This window comes from Dama dama, chromosome 15 (assembly GCF_033118175.1).
Source record: "Dama dama isolate Ldn47 chromosome 15, ASM3311817v1, whole genome shotgun sequence".
Lineage (NCBI taxonomy): Eukaryota > Metazoa > Chordata > Mammalia > Artiodactyla > Cervidae > Dama > Dama dama.
In genome coordinates this window covers 10742581-10763922 of record NC_083695.1, presented here as the reverse complement: position 1 = coordinate 10763922, position 21342 = coordinate 10742581, and the positions used below count along the sequence as shown (strand labels likewise).

The 21342-nt window shown below is 38.9% G+C and overlaps 1 protein-coding gene across 2 annotated transcripts in view; it reads right to left on the bottom strand.

The window, feature by feature from the left end:
- The window catches only part of TARBP1 (TAR (HIV-1) RNA binding protein 1), a 62021-nt gene that overhangs the window by 20958 nt on the left and 19721 nt on the right, over nt 1–21342 (bottom strand). For both annotated transcript variants that reach the window (XR_009696043.1, XM_061161464.1), the window contains exons 11-17: nt 18821–18920; nt 17766–17938; nt 7796–7893; nt 4850–5011; nt 1101–1288; nt 410–671; nt 116–304 (exon numbers count right to left, since the gene is read on the bottom strand). Coding sequence is in view for 1 of the 2 variants with exons in the window: in XM_061161464.1 (XP_061017447.1) it covers nt 116–304; nt 410–671; nt 1101–1288; nt 4850–5011; nt 7796–7893; nt 17766–17938; nt 18821–18920 (1172 nt within the window). In the remaining variant the exon portion in view is untranslated. The remainder of the gene's footprint in view (nt 1–115; nt 305–409; nt 672–1100; nt 1289–4849; nt 5012–7795; nt 7894–17765; nt 17939–18820; nt 18921–21342) is intronic.

The following is a 21342-nucleotide window of genomic DNA, read 5'->3' as shown; positions in this document are numbered from 1 at the left end:
CGGGATGTGTCATAGCTATGTAAATAAAGTTAACAGGACTGGAAAACAGTATACCTAAAAATGGTTAAAATGCTAAATCTTATGTGCGTTTTCATCTCAGTTTTTAAAAAGTTACCTCTTTTATTTTGAAATATGCCTGGCCCTTGATTTTCGCAGCAATGGTAAGAACTTTAGGATCAAAAACAAACTGAACAAAAGCTTTAAAATTAGACCAGAATATCAGCTGAGTGTTGCTTAGAGAGGCTATGATTTTCCAGGCCATGTCAAAAGACTCTATGCAGAGTGGTTCAGAGGTGGTCAGAAGCTGGTAGGGGAAAATAAAAAGAAAGAAACACATGATTATCACAATGTCAGAAACTGATGTCTGTTCCTATGGTTATTCTTCAATTTATGTCTCACTATATCTTACCTTGGGCACCAAAATTCTCATACAACGGAACACAGGTAAGACTTGTTCAGAAGGAAGAACCGTGAGGGCTTCCAGTGCAGACTGCAAAGTCCTCACTGCCATGACAACAGCAGGCAGAGTGGGCTCCAGAACTTCACCCTCTGAGGCTGGTGTGAGGGTGTGACATTTTCTCAGCAAGAAAGAGAGGCAGACCCACTGATCATGAATATATTGTGCAACTATTTTCCCCCATCCTTGGGAAGATGATGACTCTTCAAAAAAACTGAGACAAAAAAGTCAAGTCACAAACCCCATCCTTCCTTAGATCTGTTTCAATTTCTTTTGCATGTCGTAGTACACTATCCTTACAAGGGGAGAAATTAAACAGTCATTATTAAATTATTCTGTCTACCAAAAAACAAGGAAACCGCAGAAAACTCAATTTCCTAACTACTCTGAAAGCAGGTGTTTTCTCTCTAAATGATTCACTGAAAACTAAATGCAGAAAAGTTAACGGGTTTCCAGTAATAGAGATGAATAATATGATAATATATTATCATCCGAATGAAGCCTGTTCTCAAAGCTTAAATAATTCTTTAAGTAAGGATGAGCGACCACTAATTACCTCAATGACTGAGACAAAAATGGATTTTTAAACGTTAGCAAAAAGAAGCCTTTTGTGTACATGCTGCTCTCCAAGGGGTAAACACACCTGCTCTCTTCCTCCGTGTGGGGCTTCTGCAGAGTCTGATTGAGCTGGAGTGATGAGATGAACGTTTCTGGGGGACCCACATCCAGAGAGTCCAGCTGTAGCTCTGGCTTCTGGCTGATGACCTCACACACCATGGCCAAGGCAGCCATGCTAACAGCTCTCTGAATCTGTCTACCCAGTGTGGGCTCCTGGGGAGGAAATGGGACAACCTTTTGTAACCAGTACGGACATGAGTTCCAGTCTATGGGAATCTCATGCCCACCTTTTCTGCTTTGTGCCTGCTGCTGAATATCAGAGGAAAGAAAAGGAAATCCAAAATACGTAACTTGGTTGTAACATTTCTGTACAAATTGGTGGTGAACAAACTTAAAGTGGTAATAAAAATTCAGCAGTGTGTGAACCAAGAACTTCCAGATATACCAGCTGGATTTAGAAAAGGCAGAGGGTCAAGAGATCAAATGACCAACATCTGCTGGGTTATAGAAAAAACAAAGGAATTCCAGAAAAACATCTACTTCTGCTTCATTGACTATGCAAAAGCCTTTGACTGTGTGGATCACAACTGTGGAAAATTCTTCAAGAGACAGGAATACCAGACCACCTTTCCTGTCTCCTGAGAAACCTGTATGCAGGACAAGAAGCAACAATTAGAACTGGACATGGAACAACAGACTGGCTCAAAATTGGAAAAGGAGTACCTCAAGGCTGTATATTGTCATCCTGTTTATTTAACTTATATGCAGAGTACATCATTCAAAACGCCAGGCTGGATGATTCACAAGCTGGAATCAAGATTGCAGGGAGAAATATCAACAACCTCAGATGTGCAGCTGATACCACTTCAACGGCAGAAAGTGAAGAGGAACTAAAGAGATTCTAGGAAAAGGTGAAAGAGGAGGGTGAAAAAGTTGGCTTAAAACCCAACATTCAAAAACTGAAAATCATGACATCCAGTGCCACCACTTCATGGCAAATAGATGGGAAAAAAGTGGCAACAATGACAGATTTTATTTTCTTGGGCTCCAAAATCACTGCAGACAGTGACTGCAGCCACAAAATGTAGACACTTGCTCTTTGGAAGGAAAGTTATGACAAACCTAGACAGCAAATTAAAAAGCAGAGACACCACTTTGCTGACAAAGATCCACACAATCAAAGCTATGATTTTTCCAGTAGGCATGTATGGATGTGAGGGTTGGATCATAAAGAAGGCTGAGCGCCCAAGAACTGATGCTTTTGAACTACGGTGCTGGAGAAGACTCTTGAGAGTCCCTTGGACAGCAAGATCAAATCAGTCTAAAGGAAATCAACCCTGAATATTCACTGGAAGGACAGATGCTGAAGCTGAAGCTCCAATACTTTGATCACCTGATGCGAAGAGCTGACTCACTGGAAAAGACCCTGATGCTCAGAAAGACTGAAGGCAAGAGGAGAAGGGGGTGACAGAGGACGAGATGGCTGGATGACATCACTGACTCAAAGGACATGAGTTTGAGCAAAGTCAGGGAGATGGTGAAGGACAGGGAAGCTCGGTGTGCTGCAGTTAATAGGTCGCAAAGAGTCAGAAACGACTTAGTGACTGAACAACAACAACAAAAATTCAGCAATTCAAACCAAAAGACAACTTGGATACAACTTCCTATGAGTGAGTCTTATTTCAACTGTTTGGTTGAAGTAGAATTAAAAATAAAAGGTGGGGGGACTTCCCTGGATGTCCAGCAGTTAAGATTCTGCACTCCCACTGTAAGGGGCACAGGTTTGATCCCTGGTCATGGAACTAAGAACCTGCATGCCACATGGCACCGCCAAAAAAAAAAAAAGGAGAGAGGGAGAGACATCCATTCATTTAAAAAGGAAAAAAAAAGGCTCCTTGCACATACATACACAATTCCTTCAGTCAGCTGTATTCTGCTTTTGGCAAGGTGAGGCAGCACAGCAGTTACTAATAAAAGCTGGATTCATGAACCACACGGCCGAGGTCTGAACCCTGACTGGGCACTTACCACCAGCTGACTGTGGACACACACCACACCTTGGTTCACTCTGCTGTACAATGGCGACAGTAACAGAATCTACTTCACAGAACTGGTGTGAAAATTAAATAAATCGGTTATTTCACATAAAGCACTTGGAACTCTACATGAAGGAGCACAAAGGAAGGAGACCAAGATAGCCTGGCTTTGTACATACAGAGAGAAAATCAATCTCTAACCAGGAGTGCAGGCAAGAAGCTGGACAGGGGAAACAGCTTCTTTGAGAGATTAAAGCTGTTCTCCCCAATACTGTCCATGACTAACACTTCTACAGAAAGGAACCCTCTAGTACTTATTCCATCCCACACCTAACCCTGCCACCCCCAAAGTAAACTGAGTATCTTTATAGATCAATTCAGCAACACCGCCAATACAGGAAATAAAATTCAGGGTTACTTTTGAGTCGCATAATATGGTCCCTATTAACCTTCATGTAATTCAGTGAATCACTAAAGAAAGCAAGCCAATCTTTAAAAATCACTGAGGTCTGGTTCACGGTTCTGGTCCACATTCAGAATTCACAATGTCCCTTCATTACACTAATACGCAGTGGACAGGATACTGAAGGATTAATCAGTCCTCCTTATAAGTTTCTTCTAGGACACTTCTTGAAAACTACTTCAAAAATTAGATTATTAAAGGAATCAAGGAGCTATTTTAATTAGCAGCCCAGACTAGATTATGATTCAGCTCAGCTTTAAAAAACCCTTACCATGTGTTAATTGCAAAGAGCTAACATTTACTGAGGACTTTCCACGTGCCAGGTACTGTTCTAAAGGTTTACCATTAATGAGCTAGCTTTAATTTTCACATCAACCCTATAACCCTCATTTTGTGGGTGTAGTAAAATGAAGCACAGAGAGGCTAAGTAAGTTCCCCAAGGTCACACAGCTAGTAAGGATAAAGCCAGGATTCATAACCAGGAAGTCTAATTCTAAAGCCTGTGCTCATAACCACTACATCTTATTATATCATGTTAAGAAATGCCTCTAGGTACTAAAATCTAATGGAGAAGACATATACACATAAATTGTTCCAAAAGCAAGTAAAATGGAAATAAGTACAAAAATGAAGGCATAAAAAGTAATAGATAAATGAAGGAAAGAATGAGACATCAATCCAAGGCCTTTAAGAGAAAATGTAATATGAGCTGGGACATTAAGGATGGACCAGCTAGTACTGGCAAGTGTATGTTGAAGGGACGGCATTCTCAGTGGAAGGAGCAAACACAAGTGGAGGCCTAGATGAGGCAGGATGCACTTGTGATCTGGGAAGCCCCATGTGGTGGCCTAGCAGGAATGCAGCACAGGTGTCCTGTGGGAAGGAGGGGGAGAGGAATGCACGACTAGGCTAGAAAGTGAGGCAGAAGGCTAGGTACGGAGGCTCTAGACACCACACTGGTGAGTTTGGACACCTTAATGTGTCCCTGACTGGTACTTGGGCAAAAGACCTAGTGAAAACCCACCTTCTGTATCTAAATGATTTTAAGACTCAAGTCACCATATCTTTGCTATATACCTATTATATACAATACAATGTTACATATTATGACAGGAGTCTCAGTCTTCATCGAATATTATGAACAAAGGATATTATTTTCAAAATTAAATTTTGGCAGATGCTTTTTGTATATCAAAATATTGTCTAACAGTCAAGTATGTATTCCGTGCATGCCTCATTCAACATAACTATAAGCCTTGAAGCAAAGAGGAATACCTGTCCATGGTCCATCTCCTGAAGATGCCGAACAGATGCATTCTTCAAAGGAGAAATAACTCTCCAAATAGGGTTGCCTCTTTTCCACCCAACATTCAAGTGGAGATTTATAAGCTCAGTTAACACCATCAGGTACAAATGGCAACGATCCAGATCTGGAACCTAAGACACACAATAAAACACTTAACAAGCAGGGTCCAAGATTTTCACAAAACCAGGAGAGTTCAGACAGGAAATAAATTAGTTCATCTAAAAGTACTGAAAGATGGCACTGAAGAGGGGAGAGATCATCTCCTCCAAGAAGCCTTCCATCAGCTCCCCAGGCAGAGCTGAGCACATCCTCCTCTGTGCTTAGACAGTGACACTGAGTTCAGAGTTACAGCACACGTCACGACTCACTCAGCACGGAGCTGGCTCCCCAGCTGGATTATGAGTGTCCTGGAAGGCACACTGGCCACCCGCTCCAGTACTCTTGCCTGGAGAGTCCCATGGACAGAGGAGTCTGGCGGGCTACAGTCCGTACAGTCGCGCAGAGCTAGGCATGACTGAAGAGATGTGGCACGGATGGCAGGAACTATGCCTCCCAGGCTGTGTGTGTGCTAAGTCGCTCAGTCGTGTCTGGCCCTCTGTGACCCCATGGACTGTAGCCCACCAGGCCCCTCGGTCCACGGGATTTTCCTGGCTAGAATACTAGAGTGGGTTGCCATTTCCTACTCCGGGGATCTTCCCAACCCAGGGATCGAACCCACACTTCACTCTTACAAGGAATGGTCACTGCCCCACTTGCCCAAGAAGATGACTAAGTTCAGAGGGGTTAAACAACTTACCCAGCGTCTCAGAGCTAGTAAGCAGGGCAACAGAATTAAACGCAGGTCTTCTAAACTCCTACACATAGGCAGACTGGGTTCAGTCTAGCTCTGTGACCTATGACAAGAGACCTAATCTCTTTGGGCCTCAGATTCCTTATTTGTAAAATCGGGAGGCTGTATCTCTCCATCACAAGGTTTTGGTAAGAATTAGGTGACAGAAAGCATGCTGAAGATATGGGCCCTGAGAGGTGGCCTTGATTATTATTACAGTGCCAAGTACTCTACCCTCAGGCTTCTGCGGCACACAGGAAACACAGAATTCATTCACTTTATCAGTGTTCACTGAGCAACCACTAGATGCCAGGCACTTTGCCAAGCGCTAGGACACAATGCAGAGAGAAGGGACAACTCCAGGGCTTGGTGACAGATTGAACACAGGGGTGAGAGGGATGGATAAAGGTACCAGGGAGGATTCCCAAGTCTTAGGCTGAAAGAAACCTGTTGGATCACACACATCCACTGAGAAGCGGACCTAGGGGCGTGGGGTAGGGTGGATAACCTCCTACAGGAATGATAGGAGGTTCCATTTCAAACACTCTATGTGTGGAAAGTCCAGCTCAAGTTATCAAACAGCAGTTGGCTGAACAGCATTCAGCCAGGACAGTCAGAGGTGGAGATGGATGTGAGGGTGCCTGGCGTAACTGAACTTGGGTGTGCAGATGAGGTCACCTACACAGGAGGAAATGAGAAAAGAAGGGACCCAAATCAAGCCTGAAAAACTGACTTTCACAGCTACACATCAGAGAATGGACATGTGCGGGAGAGCCTGTTGTTAAATACTGACTATCACGCTGCTGAGAGGAAGGAAAGTGGGGAAGAGATTTTTATTAAACTATAATAAGTTATCAAACAAATGCACTTAATTGGGAATTCTAATTCCAAATCTATTACATAGTGGATTTATATAATAATTTAAAGTTATTTTGGAAATGAGTTCACTTTTTAAAAGCTGAAAGACAAAATCACAATAACTTTCCCCTTTTTAAAGCTATTTTTAGCTTCAGACGCCAAACAAACAAAAATATTATTTCTATCCCTCCTTGGGGACGAGGAGTTCACTATACTTTTGTGTACGTCTGAAAACTTCTATAATAAAATGGAAAAGTAATACTGATAACAATAAAGTGATAGGGGAACAAAATATGAAAAGTTACTTCTTTATTAAATGTCTTCTTGGAAATTTAGGTGTACCAAAACTACTGTTAACAACTGTTGAATAAGAAAAATGCTAAAGATAAACACACTTCCCTCCAGAGGGGTTTGTTCCTTGCATTATCAAAATATCTCAGGTTTTTTGGTATAAAACTTGCCTTTTTGTATTTTCACAACTGCTTATCAGCTATCAAACAAATGTCCTTAATTGGATGTTCTAATAAAAGTTGTTAAAATAAGTATGCTTTCTCACTCTATTGACAATGTAATGATTGTAACTGTTTCAACAGCTGCCCTAGAGAATGTCAAACCCTCCCAAATTAAGAATTACAGGCATTTCTATAAAATTAATATTTTCAAAATATTCCCGAAGAAAAGGAGAAAACTTTGTAATTTTTTTTTCAGATGTCCTAGAAAGAACAATTATGCAGTGAGGACAGACAGAGCGGATACCTATCTTCATAGAGCATCCTCTTCACCTCAGACTGGTTGTTCCCGACTCTAACTTCATTTGAAGATCACATACAGACATAAAAATATATGTGTACTGACACCCAGTCCCATCCCAAACCTGCCAAGTCAGAATCTCTGGATCCTGGGACCAAATACACATTGACTATGCTAAGTACTTCAAATATGTTATACCATTTGATACTCTCTAAATTCTAGGAAGCAGATATCTTATCTCCACTTTGCAGATGAGGAAACTGAGGCTCAGAAAAGCTACATAACTTTCCTAGAATCAGTTACACTGATTGAACCGGAACTAGGAGACTCTAAAGCTTCAATTTTTTCTGCCCCCCCAAAGTCACTTTTCAAGAAAATATTGTATTAACTTTTCCTTTCAACTTAATACAGTGCCTGCCAGTCAGTAATCACTCAAAATACTGATGAAAAGACTGAAGTTACTTAAGTAAATACTTACAGTACTTAGTTCATTCATAGTAAGTCGTCTGAGAATAAATTCAGAAATGCTCTCTGTAGTAGACATGATAAAGTTCTGAAGAAGAGTAAATACCTCATCTGTATGGAGAAAAAAAAAAGCATGCAACTAAAATTATAGAAATAAGTATATCATATATTCTAGCAAAAGTTCAACTCTGTTAGGTGTATGTGTGAATCACTTACCAAAAATGAATTCTGATAACATAACAGTAGGGATTATCTACAATTAATCTTAAAAATCATTGAAGAGTTTCAGTTCTGGATAAGATGCAGCAAAAGCACATTGCCCTCTCTCACTGAATTCAGCTACAAAGCTGGGACAGGATATCTGAAACAGTCACGTGAAGACTCTCAAAAGTCAAAAGCAGCAGATGGATTTAGCAAGTAATAACCATGAACAGTGGTGAGTTTGCTTTGGTCCCGCTGTAGACTGGACCCCTCAAAGGAGCAGTAGTCAGGAAGGTGGGCAGCAGACTGGGCCCCCACTATCTGGTCAGGAAATTAAAAAGGAGAAACTCAGAGAACTAGACAGCAAGTAGTTTGAAGATTCCGAAGAGGGACGTGATCAGGAAAATAGCACCAGCAAGTGGTGTATGGAGGGCGGTTAGGCTCACCCCTGAACTGCTGGCCCTGGATATGATGCTACTCAGAAGGTCAAACATGTTTAGCACTGAACAGACAACCGCACAGGTGCCAGCCTGGCCGCTGGATGCAGCAGTCAGGGCACAGGTCAAGACAGCACTGCAAAAGACTTGAAAACAAAACTGACAGTGAATCAACACCCATAGGAGCTGGAGCAACAAAAATTGAAGCCTAAACCAAGCCAGGCTGGCTGACCGCCACACAAACATATCAACACTGTCCACAGATCTAAACAAGATCCAGAGTCTCATAACACAATATTCAAAAGATCTAGGATACAATCCAAAATAACTGGGTAGATAAAATATGAGAAAATTCCTACCTCATATGGGAAAAGAATCTACAAATGACAACAGCAAGATGACAGTGATGTTAGAATAATCTGACAAAGACTTTAAAGTAGCTATTAAAACATGCCTGAAGAGTCAACATTTACTCTTGAAATAAATGAAAAACAGAAAGTCTCACCAAAGAAACAGAAGACTTACAGAAAAACTAAATAGAAATTTATAATTGAAAGTACAATAACTGAAAATTTTAAAACTCACTGGATGGGATCAATAACAGAAAAGAAATGTAAGGGAAAATAATCAGTGAACTTGAAAACAGATCAGTAAAATATGCAAACTGGGGAATGCCCTGGTGGTCCAGTGATTAGGACTCCACACTTCTACTGCAGGGGACACAGTTTCAGTCCCTGGTCAGGGAACTAAAATCCTCCATGGCATGTGCAGCATGGCCAGGTTTTTTTTTTTTTTTTTTAAAAAAAAGGATGTGAATGATTACAGAGTTCTAATGAGAAACCGTGGAGGTCAGAAACAAATGGAACATTTTTAAATTGCTGAAGAAAAGACCTAGCAAACCAGAATTTCATTTCAACAAAAATATTCTTCAGAAAACAAAATAAAAACATATTCAGATGAAGGGAAATTAAGAGAATTCATTGCCAACAAACTTGCCTCCAAAGACATATTAAAAGACATTTTTCAAACAAAAGGTATACAGTGCCACAGGAAAACATGGAATGCCAAGGATGAAAGAGCAAAAAAAAATGTCAATATCTGGGTAAATATAAGAGACTATTCCCTTGAGTCTTTAAAATGTGTTTGATGGTTATGAGCAAAAAACACAACATTGTCTGGTACCGTTTTTAACAAACATAGATATAAGACAACTATAATAAATGAGGGAGAGGAGATTAAGGGACCTATAAAGTAGTAACATTTCTATATAATTTCAAGTTGGTAAAATGTTAATTCTAAGCTGACTGTAAAGAAGTATGCACATCACAATCCCTATAGCAATCACACAAAAAACTTTGGATATTTAGTAAAAAACACAAAAGATAATTAAAATGGAAGACAAAACAATGTTCAGACTACTCAAAAGAAGCCAGAAGAGGGGAAAGAAAGAAATGAAAAACAGGAAAATAAACAGAATACAAAAAGTGTCAGCTCTAAAATCAAATATGTAAATAATTACATTAAATGCAAATAGTTTAGACCAAATAAAAGACACAGACTGTCAGAAGAGACAAAATATCATGCTCCAACTATATGCTGTCTATAAGAAATTCACTTTAAATATAATGCTCATTAAATAGGCTAAAAGTACAAAGCCAGAAAAAAAAGTACTATGCAAATTCTAATTAAAAGAAAGTACAAGTGGTTATACTACTATCAGACAAAGTAGGCTTCAGAGTGAAGTAAATAATCAGGGATAAAAAGGGACATTACATAATGATAAAAGAGTCAACTCCCGAGAAAAAGCACAACCTACCTAACAACCTTCAAAACACATAAAGCAAAGCTGCCAGTAGTAAAAGTAGAAAGAGACAAATCCAAAATTATAGTTGGAGTTCAACATTCCTAAATTCCAAGAATATAAAACTAAAAAACAACACAAAACTCTTGGATATAACTGACGTTTCTAGAACACCACACCCAATAATAGCAGAATATACATTCTTTACAAGTGTACATGGAACACAGGCCAAAATAAACCATACCCTAACAAATTAACAATTTTTAAAAGCTGAAATTGTACAAAGTATGCTCTCTCAACTAGAAGAGGATTAAAACAAAAAGTAATAACAGAAAGATAACAGGAAAATCTCCAAATACATTTCTAAATAATTCATGGATAAAAGAGAAAGTCTGAAAAAAAAAAAAAAAGAAAAGAAAATTCTGAACTAAAGATACAACATACCAAAATTTGTGGGATGCAAATAATACAAAACTAAAGAAAACTCACAGCATTTGATGTCATTTTAAAAAAGAAGATCTAAAATCATAATCTAAGCTTCTGCCTTAACTTTAGCAAAAGGCAAAATAAACCAAAAGCAAGCAGAAAGATGCAAACAACAGAAATGAATGAAATTGAAAAGAGAAAAATCAACAGAGAAAAATCAATGAAACCAAAAGCTGCTTCTTTGAAAAGGTCAAATACTAGCCAGTCTTAAAGAGAAGAAAGAGAGGATCACCACTACTACTGTCAGGAGTTAAAAATGAATCACTTCAGATCCCAGATCCTAAAGAAATTTAAAGGATAAACCATGAAAAACCCTAGAAATGAAACTGTCCTCATTCACAAATGATATCACTGTCTACAAAAAAATCCCAAGGATCTTAAAAAAAAAAAACTACTTCAACTAATAAGTACACTTCATCAAGGTTATGGGGTATAGGTCAACACACAAAAATTAATCACATTTCTGTATACTAGTGAAGCACAATTCAAAACCGAAAAATTAAAAAATTTATCATTTACAGTAATCTTTCCCCCAAAGATATGTTACATAAATCTAACAAAACCTGCACAGGATATAGATGCTGAAGACTTAAAAAAAAAAACTCTGATGAAAGAAATAAAAGACAGCCTAAATAAACTGGAAGATAAACCATATTCATGAATTATAAGCCTCAATAAAGAAAGCAATTCTCAAAAAAACTGATCTTTACATTCAATTCAGTTCCAGTCAATTCCAGTAGGATTTTTTTTTTTTTTTTGGTAAATACAGACAAGCTGATGATAAAGTTTATATTGAAAGGCAAAGGCACCAGAAGAGCTCGAAATACTTTTGACAAAAAAGCATAAACTTGAGAGAACCACACTACCTGCTTAAAGACTTGTTGTAAATCGACAGTAACCAGAATAGTGCAGCATGGTAAAGGGACAGAAACACAGATCAATAAACAGCCCAGAGACAGACCCACGGAGACATGGCCAGCTGCTTTTAAACAACTCTATTGCGCTATAAATGGCATATTTTACCATTCACCCACTAAGAGTGTACACTTCAATGGTGTTCAGTACAGTCAGAGACACGTACAACCGTCACCAGTCAATATCAGAACATTTTCATCACCAGAGAGAGAAAAGCCCATCCCCTGGAGCCACCTCACCCTCTCCCCTGACCTAAGCAGTCACTGAGCTACTTCCTGTCTCTCTAGGTTTGCCTATTCTGGATGCTTCAGGCAAATGGAATCACGTGTTACATGGCATTTTCCAATTGGCTGCTCTCACTTAATACTTTCAAGATCCGTGTGTCAGCACTTCTGTGCCCCTTTCTACAGTCGTGCATCGCTCATCTATTCATGCATCCGTCTATTTTGGGTTGTTTCCACCACAGCCAATTGATTTTTGACAATTCAACAGAGAAAAGGAGATCTCATCAACAAGGGGTCCTGGAGCAACTGGAAACTCACAGGCAGAAAGCAAACCTCCACCTCACCTCCCGCCTTAGCAAATCACCTCTGCTTACATCCGAGATCTGAGAGCTAAAAAACCATAGAACAGGGGCCTCCCTGGTGCCTCAGTGGTAAAGAAGCTGCCTCCCGATGCAGGAGACAGGGACTGATCCCCAGTCTGGGAAGATCCCACATGCCAAGCCTGTATACCACAACTATGAGCCTGTGCCCTAGAGCTTATGCTCAACAAGAAGCTATCGCACTGCAACTGGAGAGTAGCCCCTACTTGCTGCAACTAGAGAAAAGGCCCATGTAGCAATGAAGACCATGCACAGTCAGAAAGAAATAAATAAAATCAGATAATAAATAAACTGGACTTCATCAAAAGAAAAACTTCTGTTCTACAAAAGATCCTGTTAAGAGAGTGAAAAAGAGAAGCGCCAGATTTGGGAAAAGTATTTTTAAATCACATATTCAACAGAAGACTTGTCTCTATTAATAGAATATATAACAAACTCTCATTATTATATACAATATTATGAAAACAACTCAATTTAAAAATAGGCAAAAGATTTAAATAGGTATTAAACAAAATGCTGCATCTATCACTTTCAGATAAATTTTTTAAAAGATTACACACTGCACTAAAAATCACGGTATTAAGTTTAAACATTCATGTTACCTATTATAAAGACAGCCCTATTATGGCCTCTGAAGTATCTCATGGATGAGTCACTTGCCAGTTTAAGCAGCCACCAGCAAACAGTTGCGAATTAAAGCTTTTTATGAACCAAGAAAATGACTGATGAATATGGTTAAGAACAAAACAACTCTCTTCTATAACCTCTGCCTTTTATTTCTCAACTCATATCTCAAACTTATAGCATAAAAAAATATTTACTTTTCACAGATTCATTCAAACCCATTAGACTGAAAAAAGGTTAATTTGAGATTACAAGGGAAGGTTTAGGGCTTGAAGAATAGAGAACAAAGTGACACGAAGAAGTCGATGCTATTCATGTTTCCAGTGTCGTCATCGCGGTTGCCACGGTGTTTCCTATCAGTTACCACAGGACTCAAGAACCTCTCTTTCACTTGGACCGCCAGTCACTGCCACACGCTTAACTTTAACACTGCATCACAATATACAAACCTGTGCACAGGTTCAGAATGATGTTTGGGGTTGACAGTCACAACCTGAATCCCCAAAGCAGTACCTAAACGGATCAAACAGCTAGCTCAGTCAAAGTCATGACACCACTCCATACCCACGAGGACAGCCACTATCAAAAATAAGAAAAACAAAAGATAACAAGTGTTATCAAGGATGTGGAGGAATTAGAGCCTTGTGCAACGCCAACTGGAATACTAAATGGTACAGCTGCTATGAAAAACATGTGGTTCCTCAAAAACTTAAACACAAAGGGAATTCCCTGGCTGTCCAGTGGTTAGGACTTGGCGCTTTCACTGCTGGGGGTCCAGGTTCAATCTCCGGTCAGGGAACTAAGATCCCACAGGCTTTACATCAGTCAAAAAAAAAAAAAAATTAAACACAGAATTACCATGATTTTATAGGAACTGAAGAGCCTCTTATTGAAAGTGAAAGAGCTCAGAGTGAAAAAGCTGGCTTAAAACTCAACATTCAAAAAACTAAGATCATGGCATCCAGTCCCATCACTTCATGGCAAATAGATGGGGAAACAATGGAAACAGTGAGACTATTTTCTCAGGCTCCAAAATCACTGCAGATGGTGACTGCAGCCATGAAATTAAAAGACGCTTGCTCCTTGGAAGAAAAGCTATGACCAACCTAGACAGCATATTAGCAGAGACATCACTTTGCCAACAAAAGTCTATCTAGTCAAAGCTATGCTTTTTCTAGTGGTCATGTATGGATGTGAGAGTTGGACTATAAAGAAAGCTGAGTGCCAAAGAATTGATGCTTTTGAACTGTGGTGTTGAAGAAGACTCTTGAGAGTCCCTTAGATTGCAAGGAGATCAAACTAGTCAATCCTAAAGGAAATCAGTCCTAAACATTCATTGGAAGGACCGATGCTGAAAATGAAGTTCCAATACTTTGGCCACCTGACACAAAGAACTGACTTATTTGAAAAGACCCTGATGCTGGGAAAGACTGAAGGCAGGAGGAGAAGGGGACAATAGAATATAAGATGGTTGGACGGCATCACCGACTTGATGGACATGAGTTTGGGCAAGTTCCGAGAGTTGATGATGGAATAGGAAGCCTGGAGTGCTGCATTCCACGGGGTCGCAAAGAGTCGGACACAACTGAGAATTACCCTATGGCCCAGCAATTCCACTTCTGGGTACGTACCCCAAAGAACTGAAAGCAAGGACTTGAACAGACATTTGTACATTAATGTTCATAGCAGCGTTATTTGAATAGTCAAAAAATGGAAACAATCTGAACATCCACCAACAGATGAATGGATTACAAAGCATGGCATACACATACAACAGAGTGCGATTCATTCTTAAAAAGGAACCACATTCTGATACAGGCTACAATACGGATGAACCTTCTGAACACACTAATGTTAAGTGAAACAAGCCTGACATAAAAGGATAAGTACTGTATGATTCCACTTAGAACAGTCAAATTCCCAGCGACAGAAGTTCCTGGTGTTGCCAGGGGCTGGGGAGGGAAGGCTGGGATGGGGGGTAATCATCTAGCAGGTACAGAGATTTGGCTGGGAAGACGAAAAAGTCGTGGAGATAGACTGTGGTGAGGGTCGCACAGTATTGTGCATACACTTAAAAATGTTTAAAGTGTACATTTTGTTACATATATTTTACCACAATTTAAAAACTAATCAAAACCTAATTTGGGAAGAAAAGTTCAAAGAGACACAAAAGATCAAAGCCAGAAAACAAAAGCAACTCAGGGAAAAAGTAACACTCGGCGAAAAGGATCATACTCACTATTTTGACAAATTCAGCCTATAGTTAGGACAGAAGTGTGATGAGGTCAGTTACTTGGCCTTGAAGAATCCAATGTAACAAGGGGAGAGTTATAATGTGACTAATGGTATGTTTCCTCAAATATAAAAATAAACATTGTACAGTTACTGTGAATAAAAAATAAATAACCATTGGAACATCATTTATTTAGAGCTTTAAGCTGACAGAGGCAGCAGAGACCATTTCACCAGCTATGAATTAGGCTTTAGTTTATTTTGAACATTTTAAGACATCTTTTGGCGAAGTTTTAAGTAAAATGGGTTTTCCCACATAAGCCGCTATGGCTCGTCAGTAGGTGAAAATGAGTCTGCATTTCCCAGGAGTGTGTTTTAACATTACACATTTCACAGCAGATCTAGGCTTAGCTAAGGTCTGCTGCAGAATATGCTGAAGCACAGCAAATTCAAGTTTTGCTTTTTGGAACTTTCTAGAATTTTCTGCCCTGAATATTTTCAGTCTATAGTTGGTTTAACCCACAAATATGGAGGGCTGACTGTACCTTGTTATTTCTGACTTTACCATTATGTGTTCATTTATCCTAGGACTTGCAGTTAGTTGCTAGATTATTTACTCATTTATAAAATGAAAATAACTATTTTCCTCTTTCCCTATTAAAGAAATTCTTTCAGGATTTAGATCTATTTTAATTAAATAGATCTAAATGAGCAGATGTAAGCTATTATATATAGGACAGATAAATAAAGCCCTACTGTATAGCACAGAGAACTACATTCAGTATCCTATGATAAACCATAATGAAAAAGAATATTTTAAAAATGCAAGTGTGTTTGTGTGTGTGTGTGTATATATATATATAGAAAAAACTGACTTTGCTGTACAGTGGAAATGAATACAACATTGTAAATCAACTAGACTTCAATTAAAAATAAAGTTAACTAAACTAACATGTTTTGCCAGTTATCTGGAAGTCAACTACTACCAAAACTAAACACGAATTTCCTTGGCTCTTACTCACAGTATAGCGAGAGAGATGCATGAGGAGTGATGGGAACTTACATTCTGCCAGTGAGAACACAAAATATGTACACAACTGCTTGGGAAAATAATTTTGTATTATCCTAAAAGCTGAATACACACATACCCTAAGAACCACTCATTTTGGTCCTGGGGGTACATATACTGGAGAGACACACACAAGCTAGAAGAGACATGTAGACAAGCGATCAAATCAGTACTGTACATAAAAGCAGTAAACTCAAAGCAATCCAGCATCCAGCAATATGAGAATACCTAACTGTGGTGTCATCACACAGTGGAAGGTAACATCACAGGGAAAATGAGGAAGTATTTATGTGAAAGGACATGGATTAATCTTAGAGGAGTGCTAAGTGAAAAAAGTTACAGAAGACTTCTGACAGTAGAGTAACATTTCTATAAAGCTTAAAAGCAGGAAAATGAGATAAGGTACTGTGAGAAAATTGATTTATGTGGCAAAATCATTTTTTAAGTATATGGAAATGACACAGATAAAAACCAAAGTAAGGAGGCAAAACGCAGGGACTGAGAAGTTATGGGTAAATTCGTTCTCAGCAACAGATGCAATGGTGGTGCATTCACGGATGTATAATTATTTTGCATCATAATTTATATACAACTATCTCATATTCTTGCATGTATCAAATGTCCCAGTAATTTTCCAAAAGGCACCCATGTCCCAGTCCTGCACTTGAGGGTACTGAGTCAACTGCTTTCAACAGTCAGGATGTGTCAAATGAACACAAGTTTATGCCCTTAAAGGAGTAAAATCTTATAAAAAGTTACTGCTGTGTACATAGCATTTGGCTCTATCATTATCAAAAATATCAGGACTTGGACACTAGCTTTTATAATATTTCACAAGTCTATATGGAAATCTAGCCTTTCAGTATTATCCTCCAGCTTAACCTGATACCAAAGCTTCTCTAGAATATTCTTTCCTAAATGGAAAATTTCTAAAATTCCAAACGAAATTGATCAGGAATATTGGGAACCAAGGCTTACCCGCTGATAGTTCTAATATCTGATGTCCATGGGTTTTCAAACACTGTTTTACATAAATCTCAGTTTAAGGAAGAAAGTGCACAGTGCTTCCATCACCAACAATGTACTTCCTGGGTGAAGTGTTTTCTACACAGAGGTGCTTAGGGACATGTGTGTGCCTGCGTGCTCAGACACACAGCTGTCTCCGACTCTCTGTGACCTCACGGACTGCAGCCCTCCAGGCTCCTCTGTGCACAAGTGATTATAAAATTATTGCTATTCTCAACACTTTAGTTTACTTTCTGTAACATGTTACACAGTGTCAATAAGAAATGGATCTTGGCTTAGAACATATATGAAATAGTGATCATTTTCAATAGTCTGAAAATCAATGAGAACCTATAGAAACAAACAAATAAAACAAGCAAAAGCAAATGAAATCACATTCCATCAACAGAATCAATATGCACAGTGAATGCAAATATGAAAACGTCAGCTCCGGATGGGCTGTCTGCTCCTTCGTCGCTGCCTCCCCAGCACCACTCGGCAAGTGTTTGCTGAGTGTATGAAGCTAAAGAAAAAGGTCAGGAATTGCTTCTCATTCTGAGTACCAACGATATACCTGGCAAAACACCAACAGAAACTATTGATCCTCACCATCTCGGGTACCGGAACCTTTCAACAAGCAAGTTTGCAGTAACTTCAACAGCAACTGCAGGCATCTGTCAGTTTTCAGCAAGGGCATGTAGGCATTTGTACCAAACTTCACAAGGGCATCCAGGAGAGGATCTAAGAATATCCTTAATACATTCTGTGTCCTCCGCTTTTCACTAGACATTAAAAGACATGCCCAAATCAAGCATTTCAAAAGCATAAAGAAACTGTCTCCCACCTACAGTTTTGGTTAGCTAAAGATTCCACTGGACGGAATTACTCTTAAGGACGACCTGTCAGGACGGCCTTTCCACTCGTGCTTTCTCAGCGAGAGCAGCAATTCGCTGGAGAAGAAAGCACAAGGAACAATACACGTCCTTGGTTTTGGGAACAAGCGTGAACAAAATCCTAGATCCAATTTATCAGCAAATTAAAATGCTGAGACCTCGCTTCTGTATTTCAGAAAAAAACCAAACAAATATATACTAGCCAAGGGAATGAGACACGTTAACAAAAAATATAAAGAACTACAGATTTGTGAAAAACTGTTATGACCAACTTTAGTACTGAAACTTTGTCTAGAAAAGAGATTTTCATTATATGCAAATACACTACTTAAGGAAGCTGCTTTTTGCAATAATTATAATCTGGTGACAATCTGCTCATATTTCTCAAAATATAAATGGGACTGTTTTATCATTATTACGTTATTTTTAAAAATTTACATATTTTATAAAGAGGTAAAATCCAGTAACTGTCTTTACTTAATCTGATGCTAGGACATTACAACCCATTCTTCTAATATTCTTACACAAAACCAGTGATTTGCGCACACATAGTTGTGTTTTTTTTTTTAACTTCTGAAGTTTAAAACTCTGGCACTATTAATTTATTGTTAATTTTAAACATTTCTTTAAGTATGTTGCCATGTTCTAATTTTCTCCTTTAATAAGCTGTGATCAATTCCATACCAATCACTGAAAAGTCTGAATATGGACTATAAACAGGATTAGCCTTTTTTTAAAAAAAGCTTTTTTTTCAAGTTTAGAAACACTTACCTATATTGACTCTTCATTCTTTCTACATCTATGGCCAGCAACACCATCAGAGCAACAAGCTTAGCTTCAAACCAATCAGGCATACAGCTGTTTTCTCCTCCTTAAATAACAATAGTTAAGGTTTGCAAGCGTTAACAAAATCCTAAGAAGACGATGTTTCAAAAATAAAACAGTTAAATGAATATGTTTTATCAGTATTACATGAGAGAAATACAGCTGAGAAGAAATATAGAACACCCCACAGCATGGTTCATTTTTACATACTTAAATGTGAACACAGATATCTCTGCATGCCAAGTGCAGACCAGGCCCTGGCCGCAGACCCAACGGCTCCTATACCCATGGAATTCACAGTGCAGAAGAGGGGTGCGTTCATCAAAGAATATTCAGAGAAATGTAAAATGACAATAGCAGTAAGTGTTCTAAATCCAGCAAGTAGAGTGTTTACTAGAGAGTAAGACAAAGTCACCCTGAAGAAATGACAATTGGGCTGGATACAAAAGCCAGGAAAGAATGAGGTAGGGGAAGGGAGACATGACCATTCCAGGCAGAAGGAAGAGCATGTCAAGGCCCTGGAGCAGCAGAGAGCACGCCATGTTCCATGAAAAGGACTGGGGTATACAGTGGGAGGGAGCACCAAAGATACCTTACATGAACAGGTAGGAGAGACCAGGGACTTTATAGGCATGTAAGGGGTTTCTGTCTTCATCCCAAAAGCAGACGGAAGCCACTACAGGTCAAAGTGAATGTATACAAAGAAGGGGAGAAGACTTCTGTAAGATCAAAGTTTGTATATTAAACAGATTTTTCTAGGTATAATGTGGAAAAGAGATTATAGAGAAAGCTAGATGCAAGGTAACCGGTTAAGAGGCAATTCTGGCATCTTGGATGAGAGGTGAGAGTTCCCTAAAATGGAACTGGAAGGGGATGGAGTGGATACAGATACAAAGGCTTTGGCATCTCAGACTCCTGTCTGAACCTCAGGTACCCTGCTTATTAGCTATGGGAGCCTGGGACAGCCAACTGTCCTCTCAGAAAGCTTAGGTCATCTTCTATAAAATCAAACTAAATAAACCTGTGACTTTTCTTGGGTTTATTATAAAAATTAAGTAATATATGCAAAGTTTCTAGAACAATTTTTGGAAGAACATGGTTAAATGATAAAATCAATATTTTCCTATTCCTGAAAGCCAGGTAAAGTAAAATAAATCATAGCTAGAGCTCCTTTTCATTCTATCATGAGATGATACTCTTCACCTCAACTTCCAAGAAAAATTTAATCTAGTTTTCCAGACCAGTGGTTCAAATACTTAATACATATTTTAAAATATTCTAATATATATTGGGAGTAATTTATTTTGATACAAATTTGTTAGAATAGTACAGAAGACAGACAATACTAAAAACACACTTGCATGGAGGATAATTTAGTTTAAAAACACAACAAAAGAATAAACTTTATTGTATATTATTCTTTTAAAATGTTATAAATACCATTTAGTGGTCAATAAGAAATGTGTATTTTTTAGACAATCTAAATGTTGGTGCTTTCCAAAATAATTTAGTAGGTTAAATTTACGTGTTTTTTATGAGTGAATTATTGAAACTTGTTCTCTGAACCCTTTTTACTCACATTAGTGCTTTATATCCCACTGCTGCTAAGTCACGTCATGTCCAACCCTGTGTGACCCAATAGACGGCAGCCCAACAGGCTCTCTGTCCCTGGGATTCTCCAGGCAAGAGTACTGGAGTGGGTTGCCGTTGCCTACTCTGTCATATCCCACATTTACATACAAAAACTCATCATTAACGAAGACTAAACCGAAGTACCAATATGCTACTCAGTTCCTTACATTTTCTAGCAATCATATAATGAGATACCTTTTGACCTTCTAGGAGGTGGGAGTAGGGTAGCGGTGCTATTTGAGAATGTTTCCAATCACAGTGGCACTTTTTGAAGTCCTAAACAATTTTTCACTTTGGATAAGTGAGAGGGAAGGTTGTAAATCAGAGGTTTAGTGGGTTTTTAAAGATTCCTGATTTTAAGGAGAGCCACAGGACTGGGTCAGTAACAACAGATGCCTGAGCACTCAGTGGAGCGCACTCTGCCAGAGGTTTTTCCTGTAGGGCTGCTTCCTGAGCCCCCGGCTGCCCTACTAAAAGAAAGCCAGGCTGCGGAACAATGGGTCTCACACCGCAGCCTGTGTCAGAATTCCCCGAGCGCCTGTTAAAAACACAGAGGGTAAACCCCACACCAGACTTTGTTCCCACTCTGTGTGGGACAGAGTTTGAGAATTTGCAGTTCTAAACAGTTTCCAGGTGATGTCGATGTTGCTGGTCTGGAAATCATGCTCTGAGAACCACTGGCAGGGAATTCTTTACACCTTTTCCCTCTTCTCTCACCGAGGCTGGAAAAGTATAGGCAAGGATGCTTTTAAAGAAACGAAAGGTCACTGGCTATCTTTAGTCATCTTAATGCAAGTTAACCCTACTACGAATTCTAAAAACTGACTGTAATTCTA